The sequence below is a fragment of the Phocoena phocoena genome, chromosome 2, assembly GCF_963924675.1.
Source record: "Phocoena phocoena chromosome 2, mPhoPho1.1, whole genome shotgun sequence".
Classification (NCBI taxonomy): Eukaryota; Metazoa; Chordata; class Mammalia; order Artiodactyla; family Phocoenidae; genus Phocoena; species Phocoena phocoena.
Window position 1 is genome coordinate 63,325,958 of NC_089220.1, and position 25,245 is coordinate 63,351,202.

The window sequence follows — 25,245 nt, forward strand, 5'->3', positions numbered from 1 at the left end:
ACGCACTGAGTGCACCACCTCCTTTTGCATGACCATCAAGTTTTGTCACTATTACTGAGGCTACATCTACTTTATCTTTAAAAGCCTTAGCCTGGGCTTCACAAGCCTGCCCAATGGACGCATCCATCACATAAACAATGTTATCGGGTTGCTAGAAAATTTAAATAGAAAAGATATATATTTTTACTGACCTTAAGCAAATTTCATCATTAGAAGCTATAAAAAATATTTATTATAATTATTCAATCAATCAGTATTTACTGAGGGAGTACTATGTATTGGGCACCATTTATGTCCTCAGTCAAAGAGATGAATAAGAAAATCCTTATCCTTGTGGAACCTACATTCTAATCACTGGAGACAAATAAAAAAATAGGCAAATAAACATTTCAGATGTACAACAATTAAAATGGAACAGAGAAAATCAGTTCTGAGGTGTGAGAGGTTTCTTTCTGTAGGGTGGTCAGGGAAGACCTGTCTGGAGGTAACATTTGAGCTGAGGCCTGAATAAAGAGGAAAAAGTTAAGCAATGATCTAGAGGAATCACACTCTAGACAAATGCAATAGCAACAGTAAATCAGAGAAAAAAAGTAGAAGAGTGTGCGCTGAAAGCAAAATAAATAAAGGACAGATGAGGATATTCCCCTTAGGTCTGCTCACCTAGGTCAAAATAATGGCACAGCTAAACAAAACAAAACAATGTATTAGTATTAATCATTAACCAAAGAATTACTGCCAACACCTCAATGGCAAAACATGGGTTCATAATATGTGCTATAGATTACCTATAAACCACTTCTTCCCAAGTTATTTCCATCACAATTTTAAAGAGACACTAAATGATTATTAATATTTTTAAATGCTTCATTTTAAAAATCTTTCAAAATTCACCTAAGGCAAATGTTTTTAAGTTAATTTAAATAATTTACAGAAAGGAAATTCAACAGCTATTAAAGGTTCTCATTTTTTTTTGCTTGTTACTTTTTCTTATACATACTAATAAGATGATTAAGTGAGAAAGGAAATATTTCAATACTCATGAAAATTTCATATTAATGTACAGAAGATTAAGTCCTTATCATACAGACAAAGGAGCCCAAAATAAAAATATATTACTTGGAATCTTTCTTACAGACAAAAAATAATTTATATGGTTCATAAACTCAATCAGGATTTATAATTAATTTAACCAAAGTCTTAATAATGTTGATAAATTAAGCTACTTACTATAGCATTAGCAACTTGAAGCATTTCTTCAAACAAAGAGTCTTCTTGTTTATGGCGGCCACTTGTATCAACAATAATAATTTCAAAATTTTCATTTTTGAATTTCTCCACTCCTTCAGAGGCAATGATGACAGGATCCATTTCTGTATAGCTATTTAACATGGAAAAATGACTTAGCAGCAAAACTTCCAAATACGAAAAATTTAGAAACTGTTAGTGCACCCTTAATCTACTCTGGAAAAGTCATAATGATCACAATTTCAATTTAGAAGTATAAAATCTAATAAGTATTAAATATAACAACCCACTTCTAGAGCAGCATGAAGCAGTAATCAGTTTTCCAATTACAAAATCCTGTATGATTCTTTTTTTTAAATAAATTTATTTAAAAACAATAAATAGCCCCCATATTTATTTATTTATTATTGGCTGTGTTGGGTCTCGGTTGCTGTGCGCAGGCTTTCTCTAGTTGCAGTGAGCGGGGGCTACTCTTCGTTTTGGTGCGCGGGCTTCTCATTGTGGTGGCTTCTCTTGTTGTGGAGCACGGGCTCTAGGCACGCAGGCTTCAGTAGTTGTGGCACACGGGCTTCAGCAGTTGTGGCGCACGGGCTTAGTTGTTCCATGGCATGTGGGATCTTCCCGGACCAGGGCTCGAAACCATGTCCCCTACTTTGGCAGGCAGATTCTTAAACACTGCGCCACCAGGGAAGCCTGAAATCCTGTATGATTCTGCTGTGTATCTTTTCTGAATGAGCTGTGGATCCCTCAATTTTTTTTACATTTTCTTTAATAACTGAACTTGTATTACATAGTGTTTTAAACATGCTTTTCCACTTAACACCCTTTTATAAGCAATGTTTTAAACATCTTTATTGGAGTATAATTGCTTTACAATGTTGTGTTATTTACTGCTGTATAGCAAAGTGAATCAGCTATACGTATACATATATCCCCATATACCCTCCTTCTTGCGTCTCCCTCCCACCCTCCCTATCCCACCAATCTAGGTGGTCACAAAACATAGAGCTGATCTCCCTGTGCTATGCAGCTGCTTCCCACTAGCTATCTATTTTACATTTGGTAGTGTATATATGTCAACGCCACCCTCTCACTTTGTCCCAGCTTACCCTTCCCCCGCCCGTGTCCTCAAGTCCATTCTCTACGTCTTCATCTTTACTCCTGTCCTGCCCCTAGGTCCATCAGAACCTTTTTTTTTCTTTTTAGATTCCATGTATCTGTGTTAGCATACGGTATGTTTTTCTCTTCTGAGTTACCTCACTCTGTATGACAGACTCTAGGTCCATCCACCTCACTACAAATAACTCAATTTCATTTCTTTTTAAGGCTGAGTAACATTCCATTGTATATATGTGCCACATCTTCTTTATCCATTCATTTGTAGTTGGACACTTAGGTTGCTTCCATGTCCTGGCTACTGTAAACAGTGCTACAATGAACACGGGTACATGTGTCTTTTTGAATTATGGTTTTCTCAGGGTATATGCCCAGTAGTGGGATTGATGGGTCATATGGTGGTTCTACTTTTATATCTTTAAGGAACCTCCATACTGTTCTCCATAGTGGATGTATCAATTTACATTCCCACCAAGAGTGCAGGAGGGTTCCCTTTTTTCCACTCCCTCTCCAGCACTGATTGTTTATAGATTTTTTGATGATGGCCATTCTGACCGTGTGAGGTGATACCTCAGTGTAGTTTTTTTTTTTTTTTACATCTTTATTGGAGAATAATTGCTTTACAATGGTGTGTTAGTTTCTGCTTTATAACAAAGTGAATCAGTTATACATATACATATGTTCCCATATCTCTTGCCTCTTGCGTCTCCCTCCCTCCCACCCTCCCTATCCCACCCCTCTAGGCGGTCACAAAGCACCGAGCTGATCTCCCTGTGCTATGTGGCTGCTTCCCACTAGCTATCTATTTTACGTTTGGTAGTGTATATATGTCCATGCTACTCCCTCAGTTTGTCACAGCTTACCCTTCCCCCTCTCCATATGCTCAAGCCCATTCTGTAGTAGGTCTATGTCTTTATTCCTGTCTTACCCGTAGGTTCTTCATGACATTTTTTCTTCTTAAATTCCATATATGTGTGTTAGCATACACTATTTGTCTTTCTCTTTCTGACTTACTTGCAAAGGATTAATCTCCAAAATTTATAAGCAGCTCATGCAGCTCAATAACAAAAAAACAACCCAATCCAAAAATGGGCAGAAGACCTCATTGTAGTTTGGATTTGCATTTCTCTAATGATTAGAAATGTTGAGCATCCTTTCATATGTTTGTTGGCAATCTGTATATCTTCTTTGGAGAAATGTATTTTTAGGCCTTCTGCCCATTTTTTGATTGGATTGTTTGTTCTTTTGATATTGAGCTCCATGAGCTGTTTATATGTTTTGGAGATTAATCCTTTATTCATTGCTTCGCTTGCAAGTATTTTCTCCCATTCTGAGGGTTGTCTTTTCACCTCCTTTATGATGTCCTTTGCTGTGAAAAGCTTTTACGTTTCATTAGGTCCCATTTGTTTATTTTTGTTTTTATTTCCATTTCTCTAGGAGGTGGGTCAAATAGGATCTTGCTGTGATTTATGTCATAGAGTGTTATACCTATGTTTTCCCCTAAGAGTTTACATTTAGGTCTTTAATACATTTTGAGTTTATTTTTGTGTATAGTGTTAGGAAGTGTTCTAATTTCATTCTTTTACATGTACCTGTCCAGTTTTCCCAGCACCACTTATTGAAGAGGCTGTCTTTTCTCCATTGTATATTCTTGCCTCCTTTATCATAGATAAAGTGACCATATGTGCGTGGGTTTAACTCTGGGCTTTCTATCCTGTTCCACTGATCTATATTTCTGTTTTTTCTGCCAGTACCATACTGTCTTGATTACTGTGGCTTTGCAGTACAGTGTGAACTCAGGGAGCCTGATTCCTTCAGCTCCGTTTTTCTTTCTCAAGATTGCTTTGGCTATTCAGGGTCTTTTGTGTTTCCATACAAATTGTGAAATTTTTTCTTCAAGTTCTGTGAAAAATGCTGTTGGTAGTTTGATAGGAATTGCACTGAATCTGTAGATTGCTTTGGGTACTATAGCCATTTTCACAATGTTGATTCTTCCAATCCAAGAACATGGTATATCTCTGCATCTGTTTGTATCGTCTTTAATTTCTTTCAAACTTGCCTTATAGTTTTCTGTATAGAGGTCTTTTGTCTCCTTAGGTAGGTTTATTCCTAGGTATTTTATTCTTTTTGTTGCAATGGTAAATGGGAGTGTTTCCTTAATTTCTCTTTCAGATTTTTCATCATTAGTGTATAGGAATGCAGGAGATTTCTGTGCATTAATTTTGGGTCCTGCTACTTTACGAAATTCATTGATTAGCTCTAGTAGTTTTCTGGGAGCATCTGTAGGATTCTCTATATAGTATAGTATAGTATAGTATAGTATAGTATAGTATATTCTCTATATAGTATAGTATCATGCCATTTGCAAGCAGTGAGAGTTTTACTTCTTTTCCAATTTGGATTTCTTTTCTTTTTCTCCTAATTGCCGTGGCTAAAACTTCCCAAAGTATGTTAAATAATAGTGGTGAGAGTGGGCAACCTTGTCTTGTTCCTGATCTTAGAGGAAATCATTTCAGTTTTTCATCATTGAGAATAATGTTGGCTGTGGGTTTGTCATATATGGCCTTTATTATGTTGAGGTAGGTTCCCTCTATGCCTATTTCCTGGGGAGTTTTTATCATAAATGGGTGTTGAATTTTGTCGAAAGCTTTTTCTGCATCTATTGAGATGATCATATGGTTTTTATCCTTCAATTTGTTAATATGGTGTATCATAGATTGATTTGTATATATTGAAGAATCCTTGCATTCCTGGGTTAAACCCCACTTGATCATGGTGTATGATTCTTTTAATGTGTTGTTGTATTCTGTTTGCTAGTATTTTGTTGAGGATTTTTGCATCTATGTTCATCAGTGATACCGGCCTGTAGTTTTCTTTTTTTGTGACACCTTTGTCTGCTTTTGGTATCAGGGTGATGGTGGCCTCGAAGAATGGGTTTAGGATTGTTCCTCCCTCTGCTATATTTTGGAAGAGTTTGAGAAGGAGAGGTGTTAGCTCTTCTCTAAATGTTTGATAGAATTCGCCTGTGAAGCCATCTGGTCCTGGACTTTTGTTTGTTGGAAGATTTTTTAAAATATAAATTTATTTATTTATTTATTTATGGCTGCATGCGGGCTTTCTCTAGTTGCAGTGAGCGGGGGCTACTCTTTGTTGTGGTGCAGGGGCTTCTCACTGCGGTGGCTTCTCTTGTTGTGTAGCACAGGCTCTAGGAGCGTAGGCTTCAGTAGTTGCGGCACGTGGGCTCAGTAGTTGTGGCTCGTGAGCTCTAGAGTGCAGGCTCAGTAGTCGTGGAGCACGGGCTTAGTTGCTCTGTGGCATGTGGGGTCTTCCTGGACCAGGTCTTGAACCCGTGTCCCCTGCATTGGCAGGCGGATTTTTAACCACTGCGCCACCAGGGAAGTTCCTTTGTTGGAAGATTTTTAATCACAGTTTCAATTTAAGTGCTTGTGATGGGTCTGTTTACATTTTCTATTTCTTCCTGGTTCAGTCTTGGAAGGTTGTACTTTTCTAAGAATTTGTCCATTTCTTCCAGGTTGTCCATTTTATTGGCATGTAGTTCCTTGTAGTAATCTCTCATGATCCTTTGTATTTCTGCAGTATCAGTTGTTACTTCTCCTTTTTCACTTCTAATTCTGGTTATTTGAGTCTTCTCCCTTTTCTTCTTCATGAGTCTGGCTAACGGTTTATCAATTTTGTTTATGTTCTCAAAGAACCAAGTTTTAGCTTTATTGATCTTTGCTATCATTTCCTTCATTTCTTTTTCTTTTATTTCTAATCTGATCTTTATGATTTCTTTCCTTCTGCTAACTTTGGTTTTTTTGTTGTTGTTCTTCTTCTTTCTCTAATTGCTTTACGTGTAAGGTTAGGTTGTTTATTTGAGATGTTTCTTGTTTCTTGAGGTAGGATTGTATTGCTATAAACTTCCCTCTTAGATCTGCTTTTGCTGCATCCCATAGGCTTTCAGTTGTCCTGTTTTCATTGTCATTTATTTCTCGGTAGTTTTTTATTTCCTCTTTGATTTCTTCAGTGATGTCTTGGTTATTTAGTAGCGTATTGTTTAGCCTCCATGTGTTTGTATTTTTTACAGATCTTTTCCTGTAATTGATATCTAGTCTCATAGCATTGTGGTGGGAAAAGATACTTATATGATTTCAATTTTCTTAAATTTACCAAGGCTTGATTTGTGACCCAAGATATGATCTATCCTGGAGAATGTTCCATGAGCACTTGAGAAGAAAGTGTATTTGTTGTTTTTGGATGGAATGGCCTATAAATATCAATTAAGTCCATCTTGTCTAATGTGTCATTTAAAGCTTGTGTCTCCTTATTTATTTTCCTTTTGGATGATCCGTCCTTTGGTGAATGTGGGGTGTTAAAGTCCCCTACTGTTATCATGTTACTGTCGATTTCTCCTTTTGTGGCTGTTAGCATTTGCCTTATGTGTTGAGGGGATCCTATGTTGGGTGCATAAATATTTACATTTGTCATACCCTCTTCTTGGATTGATCCCTTGATCATTATGTAGTGTCCTTCTTTTTCTCTTGTAATAGTCATTTTTAAGTCTATTTTTCCTGATTTGAGAATTGCTACTCTAGCTTTCTTTTGGTTTCCATTTGCATGGAATATCTCTTTCCATCCCCTCACTTTCAGTCTGTATGTGTCCCTAGGTCTGAAGTGGGTCTCTTGTAGACAGTATATATATATGGGTCTTGTTTTTGCATCCATTTAGCCAGTCTATGTCTTTTGGTTGGAGCATTTAATCCATTTACATTTAAGGTAATTATTGATATGTATGTTACTATTACCATTTTTTAAAGTGTTTTGGGTTTGTTTTTGTTGGTCATTTCCTTCTCTTGTGTTTCCTGCCTAGAGAATTTTTTAGCATTTGTTGTAAAGCTGGTTTAGTGGTGCTGAATTCTCTTAACTTTTGCTTGTCTGTAAAGGTTTTAATTTCTCTGTCAAATCTGAATGAGATTCTTGCTGGGTAGAGTAATCTTGGTTGTAGGTTTTTCCCTTTCATCACTTTAAATATGTCCTGCCAGTCCTTTCTGGCTTGCAGAGTTTCTGCTGAAAGATCAGCTGTTAACCTTACAGAGATTCCCTTGTATATTATTTGTTGATTTTCCCTTGCTGCTTTTTTTTTTTTTTTTTTTTTTTTTTTTGCGGTACACTGGCCTCTCACTGTTGTGGCCTCTCCTGTTGCGGAGCACAGTCTCCGGACGCACAGGTGCAGCGGCCATGGCTCACGGGCCCAGCCGCTCCGCGGCATGTGGGATCCTCCCAGACTGGGGCACAAACCCGTGTCCCCTGCATCAGCAGGCAGACTCTCAACCACTGCGCCATCAGGGAAGCCCCTCCCTTGCTGCTTTTAATATTTTTTCTTTGTATTTAATTTTTGATAGTTTGATTAATATGTGTCTTGGCGTGTTTCTCCTTGGGTTCATTCTGTATGGGACTCTCTGAACTTCCTGGACTTGACTGACTAATTTCCCATGTTAGGGAAGTTTTCAACTATAATCTCTTCAAATAATTTCTCAGTCCCTTTCTTTTTCTCTTCTTCTTCTGGGACCCCAATAATTCGAATGTTGTTGTGTTTAATGTTGTCCCAGAGGTCTCTGAGACTGTCCTGAATTCTTTTCATTTTTTTTTCTTTATTCTGCTCTATGGAAGTTATTTCCACTATTTTATCTTCCAGGTCACTTATCCGTTCTTCTGCCTCAGTTATTCTGCTATTGATTCCTTCTGGAGAATTTTTAACTTCATTTATTGTGTTGTTCATCATTGTCTGCTCTTTAGTTCTAGGTCCTTGTTAAACGTTTCTTGTATTTTCTCCATTCTGTTTCCAAGATTTTGGATCATCTTTACTATCATTACTCTGCATTCTTTTTCAGATAGACTATTTCCTCTTCATTTGTTTGATCTGGTGGGTTTTTACCTTGCTCCTTCATCTGTTGCATATTTCTCTGTCTTCTCATTTTGTTTAACTTACTGTATTTGGGGATATATCTTGGCAATTATAAATAATGCTGCTATGAACACTGGGGTACATGTATCTTTTCGAATTAGTGGGATTTTTTTTCTAATGTATACCCAGGAGTTGAACTTCTGGGTCATATGGTAGTCCTACTTTTAGTTTGTCTTGTTTTTAGTACGCGGGCCTCTCACTGTTGTGGCCTCTCCCATTATGGAGCACAGGCTCTGGACGCGCAGGCTCAGCGGCCATGGCTCACGGGCCCAGCCGCTCCGCGGCATGTGGGATCTTCCCAGACTGGGGCACGAACCCGTGTCCCCTGCATCGGCAGGCTGACTCTCAACCACTGTGCCACTAGGGAAGCCCTACTTTTAGTTTTTTGAGAAACCTCCATACTGTTTTCCACAGCGGCTGCACCAATTCACATTCTTACCAACAGTGTACAAGGATTCGCTTCTCTCCTCGCCAACATTTGTGTTTTGTATTCTTTTTGATGACAGCCATCCTTTTGTAAGCATTTTATAAAATAATTAAATATTCTTGTAAAACATGACTTTTAAGATATGTAGCATTCTATCAGATGACTATGCTATCATTTATTAAATAAATGCCCTACTGTTGGCCATTTAAGGTTTTCCAACTTCTTGGTCTTAAAAATATAGCCAAAATGAATAGTACGTAATGTTGTTTCTGTGAAATTGTTATGACATACTCCTACAAGTTGAAACCGGATCAAACGGTCTGATCATTTTGGCTTTTGGTTTTTAAAAGGAAAATGTCTCAAAAGTTTAATTTCATTCCTATTTTACTACATTTTCACAATCCTCAAAACTGTATTTAATTTGGGACTTCCACTGGCTAAGGCCCTGAGCTCCCAACACAAGGCGCCTGGGTTCGATCCCTGGTCGAGGAACTGGATCTCACATGCATGCCATAACTAAGAGTTCACATCCCACAACTAAGAAGTCCACATGCCACAACTAAGAAGTCAGCATGCCAAACCTAAGAGTCCACATGCCACAACTAAAAGATCCTGCACACCACAACGAAGATCCTGTGTGCCACAACTAAGACCCAGCACAGCCAAAATAAAAAGTAAATAAATAAATATTAAAAACAAAAGAACCAAAACTCTATTCAACTTGAAAATCAAGAAAGGAGATCTCATTTTAATTTGGCTTCTTTTGATTATTGGCAACTTTTGATACAGTTCAATACTGTCAAATGAAAAAAACATATAATGTTAACAAAAAGTTTCCCCCTGGGCTTCCCTGGTGGCACAGTGGTTCAGAGTCCGCCTGCTGATGCAGGGGACATGGGTTCGTGCCCCGTCTGGGAAGATCCCACATGCCGCGGAGCGGCTAGGCCTGTGAGCCGTGGCCACTGAGCCTGCGCGTCCAGAGCCTGTGCTCCGCAACGGGAGAGGCCACAACAGTGAGAGGCCCGCGTACCGCAAAAAAAAAATAAGTTTCCCCCTCAATTAACAACAAAAATCAAGTAGAAATACACTTAATAAGAATATATGTGAGCCTTAAATGAAGAAAACTATTATACTTAAGGACAATTTTTTTAAATGAAAAAGACATAGCAGGTTCCTGAATGGAACTATACACGTATAGTAAAGATGTCAGTTCTCCCCTCAATTAATTGGTTTCACGGTAGTTCTAATCACAATTTTAGGGAGATTTTTCTTTCTAGAACTTGATTAAAAAAATCTAAAATTTTTCCAGGAAAATAAGCAGGTGAAAGAAGCAATAAATGTTGAAAAAGAAGACAAAAATTAGCATTACCAGCTATTTTAAAATATGATTAAGAAGGACTTCCCTAGTGGCACAGTGGCTGAGAATCCACCTGCCAATGCAGGGGGCATGGGTTCTATCCCTGGTCCGTGAAGATCCCACATGCCACAGAGTAACTAAGCCTGTGTGCCACAACTACTTAGCCTGCGCTCTAGAGCCCACGAACCACATCTACTGAAGCCCATGTGCCGAGAGCCCATGCTCCGCAACAAGAGATGCCACCGCAATGAAAAGCCCGCGCACCGCAATGAAAAGCCCTCACACCACAATGAAGAGTAGCCCCCAATAGCCTCAACTAGAGAAAGTCCGTGTGCAGCAACGAAGACCCAATGCATGCAAATAAAAAAAAAGATAAAGATACTATTAAAATAAAACTTACAAATGTAGAAAGAAATATTATCAAAGATGTTCATAAGGGCATTGATTAATGGAATACAATGATGTCATCAAAAAGAATTATCTTAAACAGTATATTGCCCAGAATTATTAAGATCCCATTTTTTAAGTAAACATTTTAATGAAGTATAACATATATGTGGAAAAGCTGTACAATTATAAACTTGGTGAATTTTCACAAAGCAAACACACCCAGATCAAGAAAACAACATAATTAGCACCTCACTCCTTCCCAAGAGTAATAACTACCTTGTCATAAGATCCCATTTTTAATCAACTGTATAGTGGTACGTTTACATACAATAAAATGCACTATTTTTATTGTTCATTTTAACGAGCTTTGACAAATTTACACAACCCATATAACCACTACCAAAGCAATCAAGGTACAAAGCACATAAGAGTCCACTTCAGTTAAAAATTATCTATGTATGTCTGTGTATTTGTTTATATAGACACTGAAAAAAGCACAGATGGACATGCTACAAGCTGATAATTGGGAAGTGAAACTGCTAGTGCTTTCACTTCTTTAAAATTTTTAATTAAAATAGTGTTTTTTAAAAAAAGAACAAATGATACTATAACAAACATATCTACCCCCCCCATAAATGCTAATGTGTAAATTTAATATTGGAGATACAGTTCAAGTCCTCCCCCCAGCCCCATTTACTTCATCTCTCCTGGAGGAAACAATGACTGCTAATACTTTACTCCATATACGTAGTATGTTTTTTAAGTTTACATAAGCAAAGGAGAGATTATTTAATAAACGGTACTGAGAATACTGGTTAAAAATCAATGCTCTGGCTTTGGCTGATAGTTCAAGTAATTATCAGGTAAATTATATCATTTGCAAATTGTGAACCCTAAAGGTACAGCTGTTTATTATCCCTTGATTTTTAAATCTATGTAAGAAAAAGTTCTTATCCTAAAAATAAAATTCCTAACATTATTCTTTAATCTATTTGCTAGAAATTATCATAAGAAAATAACTAAAAGGGCTTCCCTGGTGGCGCAGTGGCTGAGAGTCCACCTGCCGATGAAGGGGACATGGGTTCGTGCCCCGGTCCGGGAAGATCCCACATGCCGCGGAGTGGCTGGGCCCGTGAGCCATGGCCGCTGCGCCTGCGTGCCCGGAGCCTGTGCTCCGCAACGGGAGAGGCCACAACAGTGAGAGGCCCACATACCGCAAAAAATAAAAAATAAAAAAGTAACTAAAAGAGGGAATTCCTTGGTGGTTCAGTGGTTAGGACTCCACGCTTTCACTGTCAAGGGCCCAGGTTCAATCCCTGGTCAGAGAAGTAGTAAGATCCCTCATGCCATGTGGCATGGCCAAAACCAAACCAAACCAAAACAAAAAAACCACACTAAAAGAAAAAGAATTTAAATAAAGAACATACCATAGCTAAAGTTCACCAGTTTTCTTGGCCAGCCAAAAAGTAGAAAATAAAGACCAACAAAATGATATCATTCATTTAATTACCTCAAATTTTAGCTTCTTTAAGCTTTCTATATTAATAATCTTTTTATATTGATATTAATAACATTAAGAGAAATGCTATTCCCTCAAATAGGTCCTTCTAAATTCAATCTCGACTCGATTCTTTTAATTAGTCATTTTAACATATACAAACCACCTAATTGAACAGTAATGTAGCAAATGAAGGATAGCAACGATCAGAATCTCTGAGATAACTAAAGATCACAAAGCATTTTAGGATGATCAAACACAAACTTTCAAAGATGATGTACTAAAGAACCAGACAATATGGAATTCACCAGTGTGTTGAATGGAGGAATGCTTCAGATAGGTCTTAAACAACTGGAATAGAAGCAGAAGGATGCTGGAAAGCATGCAAGGCAGGATGATAAGTACAGGCAGAATTATAAACTAAACAACATCTGCTCTGATCTATCAGGCTCAGTCAGAAGAGTCATGTTACAATAATAAAAGATAACAATGTATTAATTATACCTCTACTTTGTTCCAGAAAGGATTTAAGCTTATAAGTATATATTAAAATGTGACCAGATAGCATTAAATAAAGTCAGACAGATAAGGTGAGACACATGAGTATAAAAATAAAAACTGGAACCCACCTTCCATAGAATGGAATTCTTGCTTTGGTTGCATTCTGTTTTAGTTGGTCAAAAGCCCCTATGAAATAGAGTTAATGAGTCGTCAAACTTGAAAATACAAATTTCAGAAAACAATTTTCAAATTTGAACACAATACCTGCTCTGAATGTGTCTGCACATATCAAACAGGTCTTCCAACCTTTCCTCTGGTAGTAATATGCTAACTGGGAAAGGAAGATTTTAAAAATCAATAAATACAAATTTATTATACATGTAATTGTTTCTGTTTACACTTGTTATTTACTTAAGGAGTAAAATAAAACTGCTCATATTCTCCTAAAAGTAATATTATTAAATTCTGAGTATAGAAAATTTCCTAAAGAGTTTAAATTCTAAGTGCCATACAGTCACATTCGAAGGATATAAAATGATGAAGCAACAAATGATCATGGTAAAAAATGTTGTTAACGTTAATTAAAAACAAACAATAACATAACCCTCTAAGAAATAACCCTTTCCTATTTTTTTCTTTCTAAACTATACAAAGTTGAGGCTTGTGGAGTAAAATCTGGTAACAAAGTTGAGTTACCCAATTATGGAGGAAGGGGTGGTATAATGAATTTAAAATTAGCAAAAAGATATGCAAAATGAAGATTCATATGTATTACACTGGGTGAGACATTGTAAAAAGGGAGTCTTGAGCCATAGGAGATAAGGTAAGCTTTCCACGTTCACTTCTCCAAAAATCATATCCTCATCTCCTTAAAGGACAGGAACAGTCTTTTTGGTAAAAGAAACAGCATAGTTATATAGAAGTCTACCATTATTACAAAAAGCTATCACGAGAAAGACTATGGGATTCTTTGCTCTTATCCTACAAAGAGCTATTACAAAAACATAATAGATACATCAAACAACACAAAATTTTAAAGGAACAATACTACAAATCCTGACTTTAACGTAAAACTTGATTTATACAAACATATCTTCTCCATGACTTTGTTTTTTTAATTAAGTATAATTTACCTTTGAACATGTTGTTGTTTTACCACTCCCTTGCAATCCAACAAACATGATCACATTCTGTTTTCCTTTAGTGGGTGTCCATGCTTTAACTCCAGGGTCTACAAGCTACAAACCAAAAATAAAATCAGGTTAACCTATGCTTACATTCAAAACCCCTCTCCCCACAACTTTTAACTTGAAAAAGTAACTTATAGACATTTAAATATAAGCGGCAACCATAATCCTACCATTCTAATACAACTCTATTTCCCTTTGTACACACGTAGTGAAATTTAAAAATTTAAAATAGTACACTGTGAAGTCATAAGCAAGCCTATACTCCCAAACCAATTCAGAGGTAAGGATCTCAAAATATTTTTTAGAACAAGCTGGAGTGTGAATGTGAGACCAAGTTTGAGCCAAAGGAGCAATCTACAACAGCACTGCAGAAATATAATATAAAATATATGTGCAGGCCACATATGAATTTTTAAATTTCTAGTAGTGATATTAAAAAAAGTAAAAACAAGTGATATTAATATTTTATTTAACTCAATATATCTAAAATATTATAATTCAACATGTAATCTATATTTAAAAATTAATAAAATATTTTATATTCCCTTTTGCCATGCTAGGTCTTAAAACTTGACATGTATCTCCTACTTACAGCACATCTCAATTTGGACTAGCCATATTACAAGTGCTCAATAACCACATGTGGCTAATGGCTACCATTTTGGGACAGTACCTATCTTCATGTTCAATTTGACAAATGTTTATATATGAACAAAATTACAAATTACATGTGAAAGACTTTCCAGGTCAGTCAAATATTAAATTCTCCAATGCCAAAGATGTACTGTTCTATAAAGTTATTATATTTAAAGTGCTAGTAAAAAATAATCACTAATTTTATGACAATCAGTGGAAAATTAAGGCATTGATACATATATGGACAGTCCCCAAATAAACAAGCATGAGGCATTTTTAAAGTTCATTTAAAAAATAATTCAGTTCCAAGTCAGTTGTTCGGAGCTTGAAACCTGTATCTCCATATGATAATAAAACCATAATAGTAGTTAATGTCCTAGGACCAGATGACATAGACCGTATTTACAACTATGTGTAAATAAAGTTTTAATAGAACACAGACATGCCCATTCATTTACTGCTTTTGTGCTATAACACCAGACCTGAGTAGTTGCAACAGAGACCATATGACCCACAAAGCCAAAACTATTTGTTCTTAAGAGAAATTTGCTGAGCCCATGCTAGATGATACCATAAAGGTTACATAATCCATATTATATGTGAATTTCAAGGAAAGCCATGTGGTAGAAAAGGGAAGAAAAGAAAACACATTTTGTGATCTCCCTCCCAGGCACAGGGTTGAAATGAACAAAATCTATCTTAAACATAAATCCACTGCCCTTCCTCCTAGATCCTTTCAGAACACTAATGCGGCCCCATATTCACCTCCATTCTCTGTATCCCATGGCAGAATCACTCAGCTCTCTATGAACCTACTATTTGCAACCTATAAGTTTTATTGAATAATGATTTTTTAAAATAAATATATCTTATCTTCCTCCTACATCTTAGAACAGCAGTACTGAACTTTCATACTCTATATTACATTAAAATCTGTTATTCTATCTTGGACTTTGAATCAATCTTATCCTGGTGCATGCTTTTGTAACATCATACATTAATCACTTAGAGAATATCGGTTCACTCAGGCAGCTCTTCCATTGTTGACACATTTCACTATACAACATCAAAACATTTTATTTATTAATATCAATAATGATCTCACTAGAAAAGTTAAATATTGGGACACTGTGACACTCATGGTGGAGATTCAAGCTTCTAGTTTTCACCTGAAAGCTGGAATTTCATTACTGGCTACAATACCGTTAGTTATTTGCCTTAAAGTGACAAGCTCACTTTATTTACTTTGGAGAAAATATCTGCCAAAGGCCCAAGTGTAAATAACCACAGATTATGTCTGTTGTTCATTCATGTAAAAATGGCATTCTATGAAAGAAGTGGCTAGCTCAGCTTGCAATCAAACAATTACACATTTGCTTTCCTCAAGACAACCATCAAATTTCAGTACACAGCAACAGGGCTTTCTGCATACTTCCCATTTCATCACACAAAATCTTATAAACACATGTGTATTCAAGGGTCAAGATTTAATACTACTAATAACCTCTACTGCTCCATCAAAGACATTCTTAAACGAAACTGGCTTTTTTTTTTTTCTTCACTGCAAGTGTGTGGGAGGAAGGAGTTCAATGACTACTAGTATAGTTTGGTACCACTGCCTTGATTCATGCTAGGGAGTTTTACCCAGTGTTTTTACCCACCATTGCTTTTGCAGTAAAGAAGGCTGAAAAAACGCAAATAATGTCTTAGTGTTATTATGAAAACAGTTTTGGCCTTGCTTTTTACACCACTGCCCTAGACCATGAGCTTCTGAGTATAAGGCCCAGTCTTTTTCATCTTTGTTACCAGCAGTATTTGGCATACTGCCTAGAATAAAGTAGGTACTCCGTAAAGCCATCTTTTTTTTTTTTTTTTTTTTTTTTGCGGTACGCGGGCCTCTCACTGTTGCGGCCTCTCCCGTTGCGGAGCACAGGCTCCGGACGCGCAGGCTCAGCGGCCACGGCTCACGGGCCCAGCCGCTCAGCGGCATGTGGGATCTTCCCGGACTGGGGCACGAACCCGTGTCCCCTGCATCAGCAGGCGGACTCTCAACCCCTGCGCCACCAGGGAAGCCCCGTAAAGCCATCTTAACAAAGCACTTGATGCTCCAGAATTGCCGAAAGATTCCAACCCCTAAAAATAAAAATGTTCCCTCACCCTGTGCTGACCCCAGGTGTTAGAAGAAAAACAATCTGGAAATATTGTGAGGAGTTTGGAGATCAGACCTGGGTCTACCACTAACTGTCTTACTTTTCTCAACTGCAAACTGAGAAGGAAAACTGGATAAATTTCCTGACCTCTTATAGGTTCCGAATTTCTTTTTTTTTTTTTAATAAATATATTTATTTATTTTTGGATGCACTGGGTCTTCGCTGCTGTATGCCGGCTTTCTCTAGTTGAGGCGATCAGGGGCTACTCTTCCCTGGGGTGCGCAGGCTTCTCATTGCAGTGGCTTCCCTCATTGCGGAGCAGGCCTCTAGGCACGCGGGCTTCAGTAGTTCTGGAACGTGGGCTCAGTAGTTATGTCTCGTGGGCTCTAAAGCACAGGCTCAGTAGTTGTGGCTCACAGGCTTAGCTGCCCCGTGGCAGGTGGGATCTTCCCAGACCAGGGCTCAAACCTGTGTCCCCGCATTGGCAGGCGGATTCTTAACCACTGCGCCACGAAGGAAAGTCCCTGAATTTCTTTCTAAATTAATTAGTCTACAGGACTAAACTGAAATGACACAACCATCCGAGGTACTAGACTTTTTCAAAGTACCAATCAGCTCTGCTAGAACCAAAGGAGTTAAGTGTAACTATTCACACAATATAGGGAAAAATACTCGAGACCACTAGCAGATACCTGTTGCTCTTAAAAAATTTCTTTTAGTTTCTTTCTTTTTTTCCCCTATGACTGGACTCAAACATATTTTCTAAAGCTCTAAGACTCTCATCATAATTTTCACAACAGCAGCAGCAATATCAATTCTAAGGTGAACAGGGCAATAGGCTATATTTACAACTTGCAAAATAAAACTTCACTAATTCAAAATTGCTTAAAATCTAGGCAAGAATAGGGATATCTGATCTTTTCAAAGGGACTTTTTGACACAATGAAAGTGTAGAAAAGAACTCTTGCCAAGAGTGACTTTCTGTACAAAAGCAAGACACTCAATAGGCAAAACTTGATATTAAAAGAGGATAAACTCAGAGAGGCTCTTCCATCAATTAATATATAGTGAAGTTTTACTTTTTGTAACTTGGCTTTGGCATTTTTTTGCAGGAGTAATACTGGCCTTCATATCTGTACTCAGAATTTTGTATTCAGGAAAGCCTATGATAAAAATAAGCCACTTCAGAAAAGTTAATAATCCTTCAATTAATATTTTTAATACAGATAAATATTCTATAAAAACACAAAAAAGTATTCTGAAATAGTATTATTGTTTGCAGTGCTAATGTAGTGAGTCTACAGAAAATCACAGCACAAGCTAGATATACTTTTACCTTCACAAGTTCTTTAAATACTGCGTGCTGAATCATTTTTCTTTTGTTAAGACCAGATGCCATCTCTTCAAGATCAATTGCAGACCTTCATGATGATGGTTTTTGAGGGTAGAAGGGGGAAAAGTCAGTTAAGACACTCTAAAAAAAAAATTAGCTTTTGCCCCAAAGAATGTAAGAATATTCAGTCATTCATATTAATAGTATTCTAATTAATATGCATACAATTACTACAGAGTCATAAGTCCATACCATAAAGAATTTACCATGAAATGTTAGATGCAAGACTTTTGTTAGTTTTTCAAGGCTTTCTTTTGAAAGTCCAAATATTAATTTGTCCTCATATTAATGTAAAGTATTGATTTTATTTTTCTGGCAGCATACAGTATATGTAAACATATACATGTTTACACCTAGCAGAAAATAAGACTACTTCCTGTAGTGTAAATGCTTAAATGCTAGTAGTTCTCTATTTAGTACCCAGTCTGACAATATGAAAAGGAGGGATGGCCTGAGCACGACAAGGGCTAGGATTCAGGCAGCTAATTGAGGTGCCCTCAATTATTCTATGTGCCCTGTCCCAGTCAGTGTCCCTCCCAATTAACACAATAACTGAGACCACACACGTTACTCCTTTATTCAAATATGGACAGAGAAACCAAAAGGGGACAAAAAAGAATATAATTCTCCAATAATAAAGGAGGCTGATTAATGTCATCTTTAGTCTGAAGAGGATTAAAATGGCACCACTTTTCTATGATGCATCTAAATTGTTAACAGGCTTTTCTATTAAAATACTATACAGTATACGATTGAATCCATTCAGATAAAGGAGTAGTAGAATGGAAAGAAATCCATAATTAAATGAAAGCCACATGTAGTTTATTCTTTGAACCATCATAATGGAAATGTACTATAAACAAAGTCTTCCAACATATGAGTTCTGTTATTTCCCAGTGCTGCATAGCAAAAACATTTCAAAATATGGCAGACTTTTCTAGTTAGCTCCTCATCCCAGTAAACTATATTTAGTTTTGCCTGTTTTTTACTTGATTAATTTAACTTACTTTACATTTTCTCTTAGTTGCTTCACTAGTTTAATATTAACATCTGCTTCCAATAATGCTGTACATACTTCTTTTAGCATAGCATTTAACACCTGCAAGAAAATAAATAAAAACTTAAAACGCCCATTGTATCATTTCAACCACACAAAAACAATGATTGACCAGTCATCATATACTACCATAACTTAATATTAATAAAAACAATACTATACCATTGGGGGGCAGAAAGGTTTTCAGTTAGTCTTCGAGAGAGAATCTTATTAAATGTCTAGTCATTTTGTCAAAATAAGACACTTCAGGGAATTCCCTGATGGTCCAGTGGTTAGGACTCTGAGCTTCCACTGCGGGGGGCAGGGGTTCGATCCTTGGTAGGGGAACTAAGATCCTGCAAGCCATGCAGCACGGCCAAAACAAAAGACATTCCACTTCGTCTTATTCAACCAGGTATTAACCGTCACAATTTTATCCCTACGTTAAAGTAATAATAGGAAAGACGATATACAAGCCAAAAAGTTACTACACAATACATGTTGCCATTGAAGTTTTCTATGTCATTGAATTCCTGTTGCTGATATGCAGCACTGTGCATTCACAACATCTGCTTAACTGGACTATCATGGAGGAAAATGTGACAAAAGAAAATGACTCAGTCTGACCTAGCAGCCTTACTACTTCCACTCAGAGCAGAGGAAAAAAGTTGAAAAGGAAACTATCCTCCATTAATAACTCACTATCAACACATATTTGTTGAGGTGCAAGGCACTGTGGTTAAATGGTCACAAGCTATAAAATCTCTAAAAAAGATGAGCCCTTAGCTGCTCATGGAAATAAGTGTTTACAGATTAGAATGTAAGCTCCGTGAGAACGGGAATTTTAGTCTACTTTGTTTACTGCTATAGCCTTGGTGCCAGCAAAAATGTTTGCAAAAATGTAGGCCCTCAATTACTTCTTTTTTGTTTTTTGTGGTATGCGGGCCTCTCACTGCTATGGCCTCTCCTGTTGCGGAGCACAGGCTCCGGACGCACAGGCTCAGCGGCCATGGCTCACGGGCCCAGCCTCTCCGCGGCATGTGGGATCTTCCCGGACCGGGCCACAAACCCGTGTCCCCTGCATCGGCAGGCGGACTCTCAACCACTGCGCCACCAGGGAAGCCCCTCAATTACTTCTTGAATGAATTCTCATCATCAACTTCGGTCATATGTCATACAGCAGCTTATCAGATTTCTCTATCCCTCATTAAAGGGATTGATAAAAATGGAACTGATCTCTCATTAGAGGGATTTCTCCTTGTTAATTCCCTAGTAGCAAGTACCAAGAACAGAGAAACAACTGCCAATTCAAGCAACATCTGTTATTTTACTTCCCACCAACCTCTTCTCCCTGGTTTCTTTCTTATTTTCCTACCATAAACACAAACACCATAAGGGTTATGCAACAGGGAAAACTGTTTGGAAAGCTGTTGTTTTATTTGTTCAGAATTTCAAAGGCTAAACAATGGTTTAAATTATGATTTATTACTTAATAATAATTATTAGAAAAAGCCTTGGAATTAGGAAAATTATAAAAATAGGAATTAGAAAAAAGATTCTAATCCTGTTTCTTCCAATAAATAAACATGTGAAACTTGACTTTCCGTTGCTGTTAAATGAGAGGCTGGACTAGCTGAGCTCAAAGATGGTCCCCAAATTATGTAATTCCATTAGCTTATTAAAGTGTTGATATCAAATTCTATCTTAGAATTTTTTTAAACCTCCAAGTTAGAAAGTACTTTTTATCTATTATTTCATTTGATCCTTAAAATCATCTTGAAAGGTAAATGCTATTTCCCATTTTATACATTAAGAAATCTGAAGCTGACTTGCTCAAATCTCTACCATTTGTTTAGCGGGATGCTAAACAAGGTCTTCTAAAACCAAATTCAGTACTTTCCCATTGGTACCACAAAATATAAAGTATACTATAATCTTCTTTTTTCAGTTGACAAACCATTAAGATACAATGTGTGGAGAAAAAAATGGGAGAAAGAAATACCTTAAACTTAAAATAATAAAACCTGGAGGAAAAGTATTTCAGATACCATATAAGGAGTCAGCTTACAAAATTTCCAAAACAAATGAATGAGGATTACAGAGGAAATGAATCACAGTAGCCAAGATGGAAATACTAGCCTTTTATAAGAATGCTAAATAAAAGTCAAGGAGAAACCTAGTCAAGAAGAAGCAGGATACTAAAGTTTTAGGCCTATGTCAAGAGAGAAAGCAAAAGTGTATTTCCAGGTCTAAGCCATTTTCAAAATATAAAAGGTACATCATTATTACATGTAAGTTAAGGTGGTTTTTGTTTTGTTTTTGGGGGGGTAATTCATTACTGAAAGTTGAAATTAAGACAGTTGATTTCTCAATAAAAAACACTATCTAGTGTATCCATTTCTGGGTTTTATCTACTGGTATTTACATAGAGATTACTAATCATCCACCTCCAATGCTAGTGATGATGTACAATCACATGTATTTTACACATTTTACATACCTCTTCATTGATGATGGTGGCATTGCTCAATGAGCGTAATGCTGATGTTATTTTTCTTCCAAGGTCTGCTAGTACCATCCTGAAGACTTTAAGACGTGATTACAAGAAACTCTAGGAAGGAAAAAAATTAAAACATCTATAAATAATCAACACCAGTTCCCATAACTGAAGACTTCTAAAGAAGAGTTAGTTCAAATTAAAGTACTCTAGTGTTTAGATACTGTAACTTCAACTTCTATAGCCTCAACCTACATCTTCAATACTGTCAGGTCCAGAAGCTGAAGCTACCACTTGGTTATGATGGCTTATATTTGAATACCTAACTGGAATATTCTGTATGAATCAGCAAATTTAACATGTCAGATAATATGCTTTGAAGAAATGATGACATCTCAAATTAAATGTATTCATTTTGGACATACTTGTAAATATGAATAACTGACTGATGTGTTATGTACATTTTTAAATGAAAAAAAGGGTGAGAAAGACAAAGAAAGAAAAAGGTGAAATCTCCACCCAAGAATATTGCCTAATTAAAGGACAACTATTTTGATTTATGCTCTAAGTGAAAAAAAAAAAAGTTTTAAAATTAGTAAATCACTTAACTTTTCATGCACATTGCATTATCTCATTTCATTCTTCTAAAAACTAAGGAAAGAGGTTCCTTAGTTTTTATTATTAAAAAGCTGTTCTTGATTCCCCAACTCTAAAACAAGATAACCTCTAAGGCCCCTTCCAGCTCTAAAATGTTACGGTTTTATAAAATAGGTAGATGTACCCATTACACATAAGTCAGGATGCAAGGACTCACGGATGGTAAGCAAGCAAATATGACTGGTATTTCCTGCCCTCAAGTTGCTTACCTACTAGCTAGCAAGACAAGGCACGTGAATAGCAGCAAAATAAAGTGAATCTAGGAATTCCTCTGCCTGACTGCCTTCTAACTGGGACATAGGTTTTCTTCTGCCTTCAGACTCAAAATCAGCTCTTCCTGGGTCTCAAGCCTGCCAGACTGCTGACTAGAAATACCTGATGGAACTGAAAAAATGTACTTACCATAATTTTCTGTTTTTTACAATTACATGGTTACGTAAGCTGGAAGAGCAACCACTTCGTAGAAAAAATCCAGAACTTTTAACTTCTTATCCCATACTCATTATACCAAATTATTATCACATAAGTAAATATTCTTCAGGTAAGAGATAAGATTCAGTTATCTGATAGGTGTTTCAGTTTATCTCCTTTACCACTGCATTACCAGGAGTAATATAATCCTAATTATGACACCACAATTAGCTTTTTTAGAGATCATGTCATAAACAGATCATCCTCCATTTTAAAAAGCTACACCAGTTAACTCTTATCTTCCCATGGTGACTGGCTCTTTTAAATTAAAAATTAAAAAAATTCTGTGAAGTTTTCCAATACAGTTTTCCTACGTAAGTACTTATTGGTAGCATATTTTAAAATATATTTGCCTGATTACAAAAACCTACACTTCAGTAGGGGAATAATATCTAATAATACCTTTTATTAATACAGTGTTTCCCCTGCAATTTCCAAGGATGTGTTTCTGAAAACTCTGGTATTAAAATTCCGTTCAAAACCTCAACGACTTCCCATTTCACGCAGAGGTAAAGTCCTCAGAATGGACTATAAGTCACTCTCCTCACCCTCCCCGGAGGATTCTGGTACTTGCTGCTGTTGCTACACATTTCCACCTCAGGGCCTTAGTACCAGATGGCATGCTCATACTCTGGTTAACTATATGGCTCCCTCCCTCATCTCTGTCAGACTGCTGTTGTCCAGATGCAACTTCTCAATGAGGCCTTCCCTCATCACCTGTTTAAAACTGCAGCCTCCTTTCTCTTCATTTTCTCTCATTGTTTTCTTACCAACTAACATGATTTACTTACAGCTAACCCCTGAACAAAGGGAGGTTAGTGGCACTGACCCCTTCCACAGAAAATCCACGCACTGCTCTCTGTGCCTCAAAAACAAAGAAACTGACTCCACCCAAAGGCAGGAAGCGGAAACAGTTTGGATAGAATTGACTCAAATCCTAGTTCTTATGATTCCACATATTGTGATCTCTAATTGAACACAAACTTATCCCCACACTTAATTTAAAAGTCTGCAAAATGAAAATACAGGTACTATATTGAAAAAAAATCTGCACATAAGTCTATCCACGCAGTTCAAACCCTTGTCGTCAAGGGTCAACTGTATATTATTTGCAGTCTAGCTCCCTCAACTGAAACATAAGTTGCATGAGGTCAGGGATTTTTGCCTCTTTTGCTCTCTTCTGTGGCTCAATGCTTTATTTATCTTCAGCCTATGTAGTAAGCCTTTAGTAAAAATGAACCTTATGGGTGAATGATGTATTTAAGACCTTAGGGAAAAAGCAAGACTAGGGAACCAAAGTCATGAAAGGCCTTACAAATATCTCTCAAAAGACCACTAAAATAAACCAATGAAGATAACATGACAAATCAAAAAAAACCAATGACCTAGCTAATTGATATTGTACAATTAGTATTCATTTGCCTTATTTATTATAACTTTTCAGAATTTCCAACAAGATTCTTAAAAATTAACTTCGCCTTGTTCTGATATGCACACTAAAATACAAAATATCTTTTTTAATGTTAATAGCTAACCCTATATCTCAAATTGGAATAATTTACTGTTTAAGCACCCTCACTCAAAATTCTCTCTGCTAACTGAAAAGATTTATAGAAGTAATTATGTGTATACCTGTATTAGTTTCACAAAAGAAGAATCTCTACTTAGATGGGGCTGTTGGAAAGGTAAGGGATTACTATATAGTACTTCATATAGTTTAACATCTATTATCTCATTCCACCCTCACAACAATTTTACCATATAAGCAGGTGAAGGAATGGAACAGCCATTCCCTACAAAAAAAGCATAATGACTTCCTACAGTCCCTTGGACACAGAGCCTTAGGTCCTAGAGTATGAATGATGGATGCTTTAGACGATACGGTTGAATACACCTGCTGGCGAACTCCTGGGATGAATTTTGCTGCTATACTACAAGAAAGGAAATCATATTTTGAAAGCAAAGATGCACATTCCTCTTCATAGAAGAGTAATAATTGCAACGTCCAGAAAGAACTGATAAGTACCACTGCAATCAGGACGTGCAAGGACTGATCTTGGCCCATCACATGTTCTTCTAACAGGAGTCTGGCTAAGAGTTGGATTGTGAGGTGATGGAAACAGTCTCAAGTTTGGGGTGCCCTAAATAAGGCAAGCACAGGGCCAAGTATCATACTTACCTGCTGCAGTGTGAAGTACTGGAAAGAGCATGGGCTTTGGAGTCTGACAAACTTGGATTCAAATCCCAGCTTTGTTACATACTGGCTGGGTTACTCTGGGCAAGTTACTTAATCTCTCTGAGCCTCACTTTCCTCACCTGCAAAATGGAGATAATACCATTATCAAGGTAGTTACCCTGAAAGGTTGTTGTGAGGATTAAATGAGACAATATGTATAAAACTGCCTGCAAGTGCACAGTATATTAACTATTATTTTCCTTCTTTTCTTGAATGGTATCAATTGGCTCTCCCTATATCATTAACTGAAGTGTGAGTAAACTGGAAATTTTCTGAACTCTACTAAAGTGACTGTCCCACTACCCAGGAATCACTCCCCGAGAATATTTAACATTTAGTGTGAATTACGTGTACCTGGTTATTATTCAATAGAAGCTGGAGTGTCCAAACAGCCACTTTTCTCTACATAAGCAATTAAAAATAATACTGCCAGAATCTTGCCCGATCTGAGATTATACAAACAGATCCTAACGATTAGAG

General features: G+C 36.8%; 1 protein-coding gene across 4 annotated transcripts in view; it reads right to left on the reverse strand.

Moving 5' to 3' along the window:
* The window catches only part of SRP54 (signal recognition particle 54), a 43,515-nt gene that overhangs the window by 13,457 nt on the left and 4,813 nt on the right, over positions 1–25,245 (reverse strand). Inside the window, exons 2-10 of one of the 4 annotated variants that reach the window (XM_065871013.1) lie at positions 24,709–24,845; positions 21,405–21,515; positions 18,876–18,967; positions 17,812–17,896; positions 13,633–13,737; positions 12,764–12,830; positions 12,628–12,685; positions 1,228–1,378; positions 3–151 (exon numbers count right to left, since the gene is read on the reverse strand). In XM_065871013.1, coding sequence (XP_065727085.1) covers positions 3–151; positions 1,228–1,378; positions 12,628–12,685; positions 12,764–12,830; positions 13,633–13,737; positions 17,812–17,896; positions 18,876–18,967; positions 21,405–21,482 — 785 coding nt within the window. In that variant the 5' untranslated portion in view covers positions 21,483–21,515; positions 24,709–24,845. Of the gene's footprint in view, positions 1–2; positions 152–1,227; positions 1,379–12,627; positions 12,686–12,763; positions 12,831–13,632; positions 13,738–17,811; positions 17,897–18,875; positions 18,968–21,404; positions 21,516–24,708; positions 24,846–25,245 lie in introns of those variants that run through there. The other 3 variants (XM_065871014.1, XM_065871016.1, XM_065871015.1) reach the window with 3 other exon arrangements.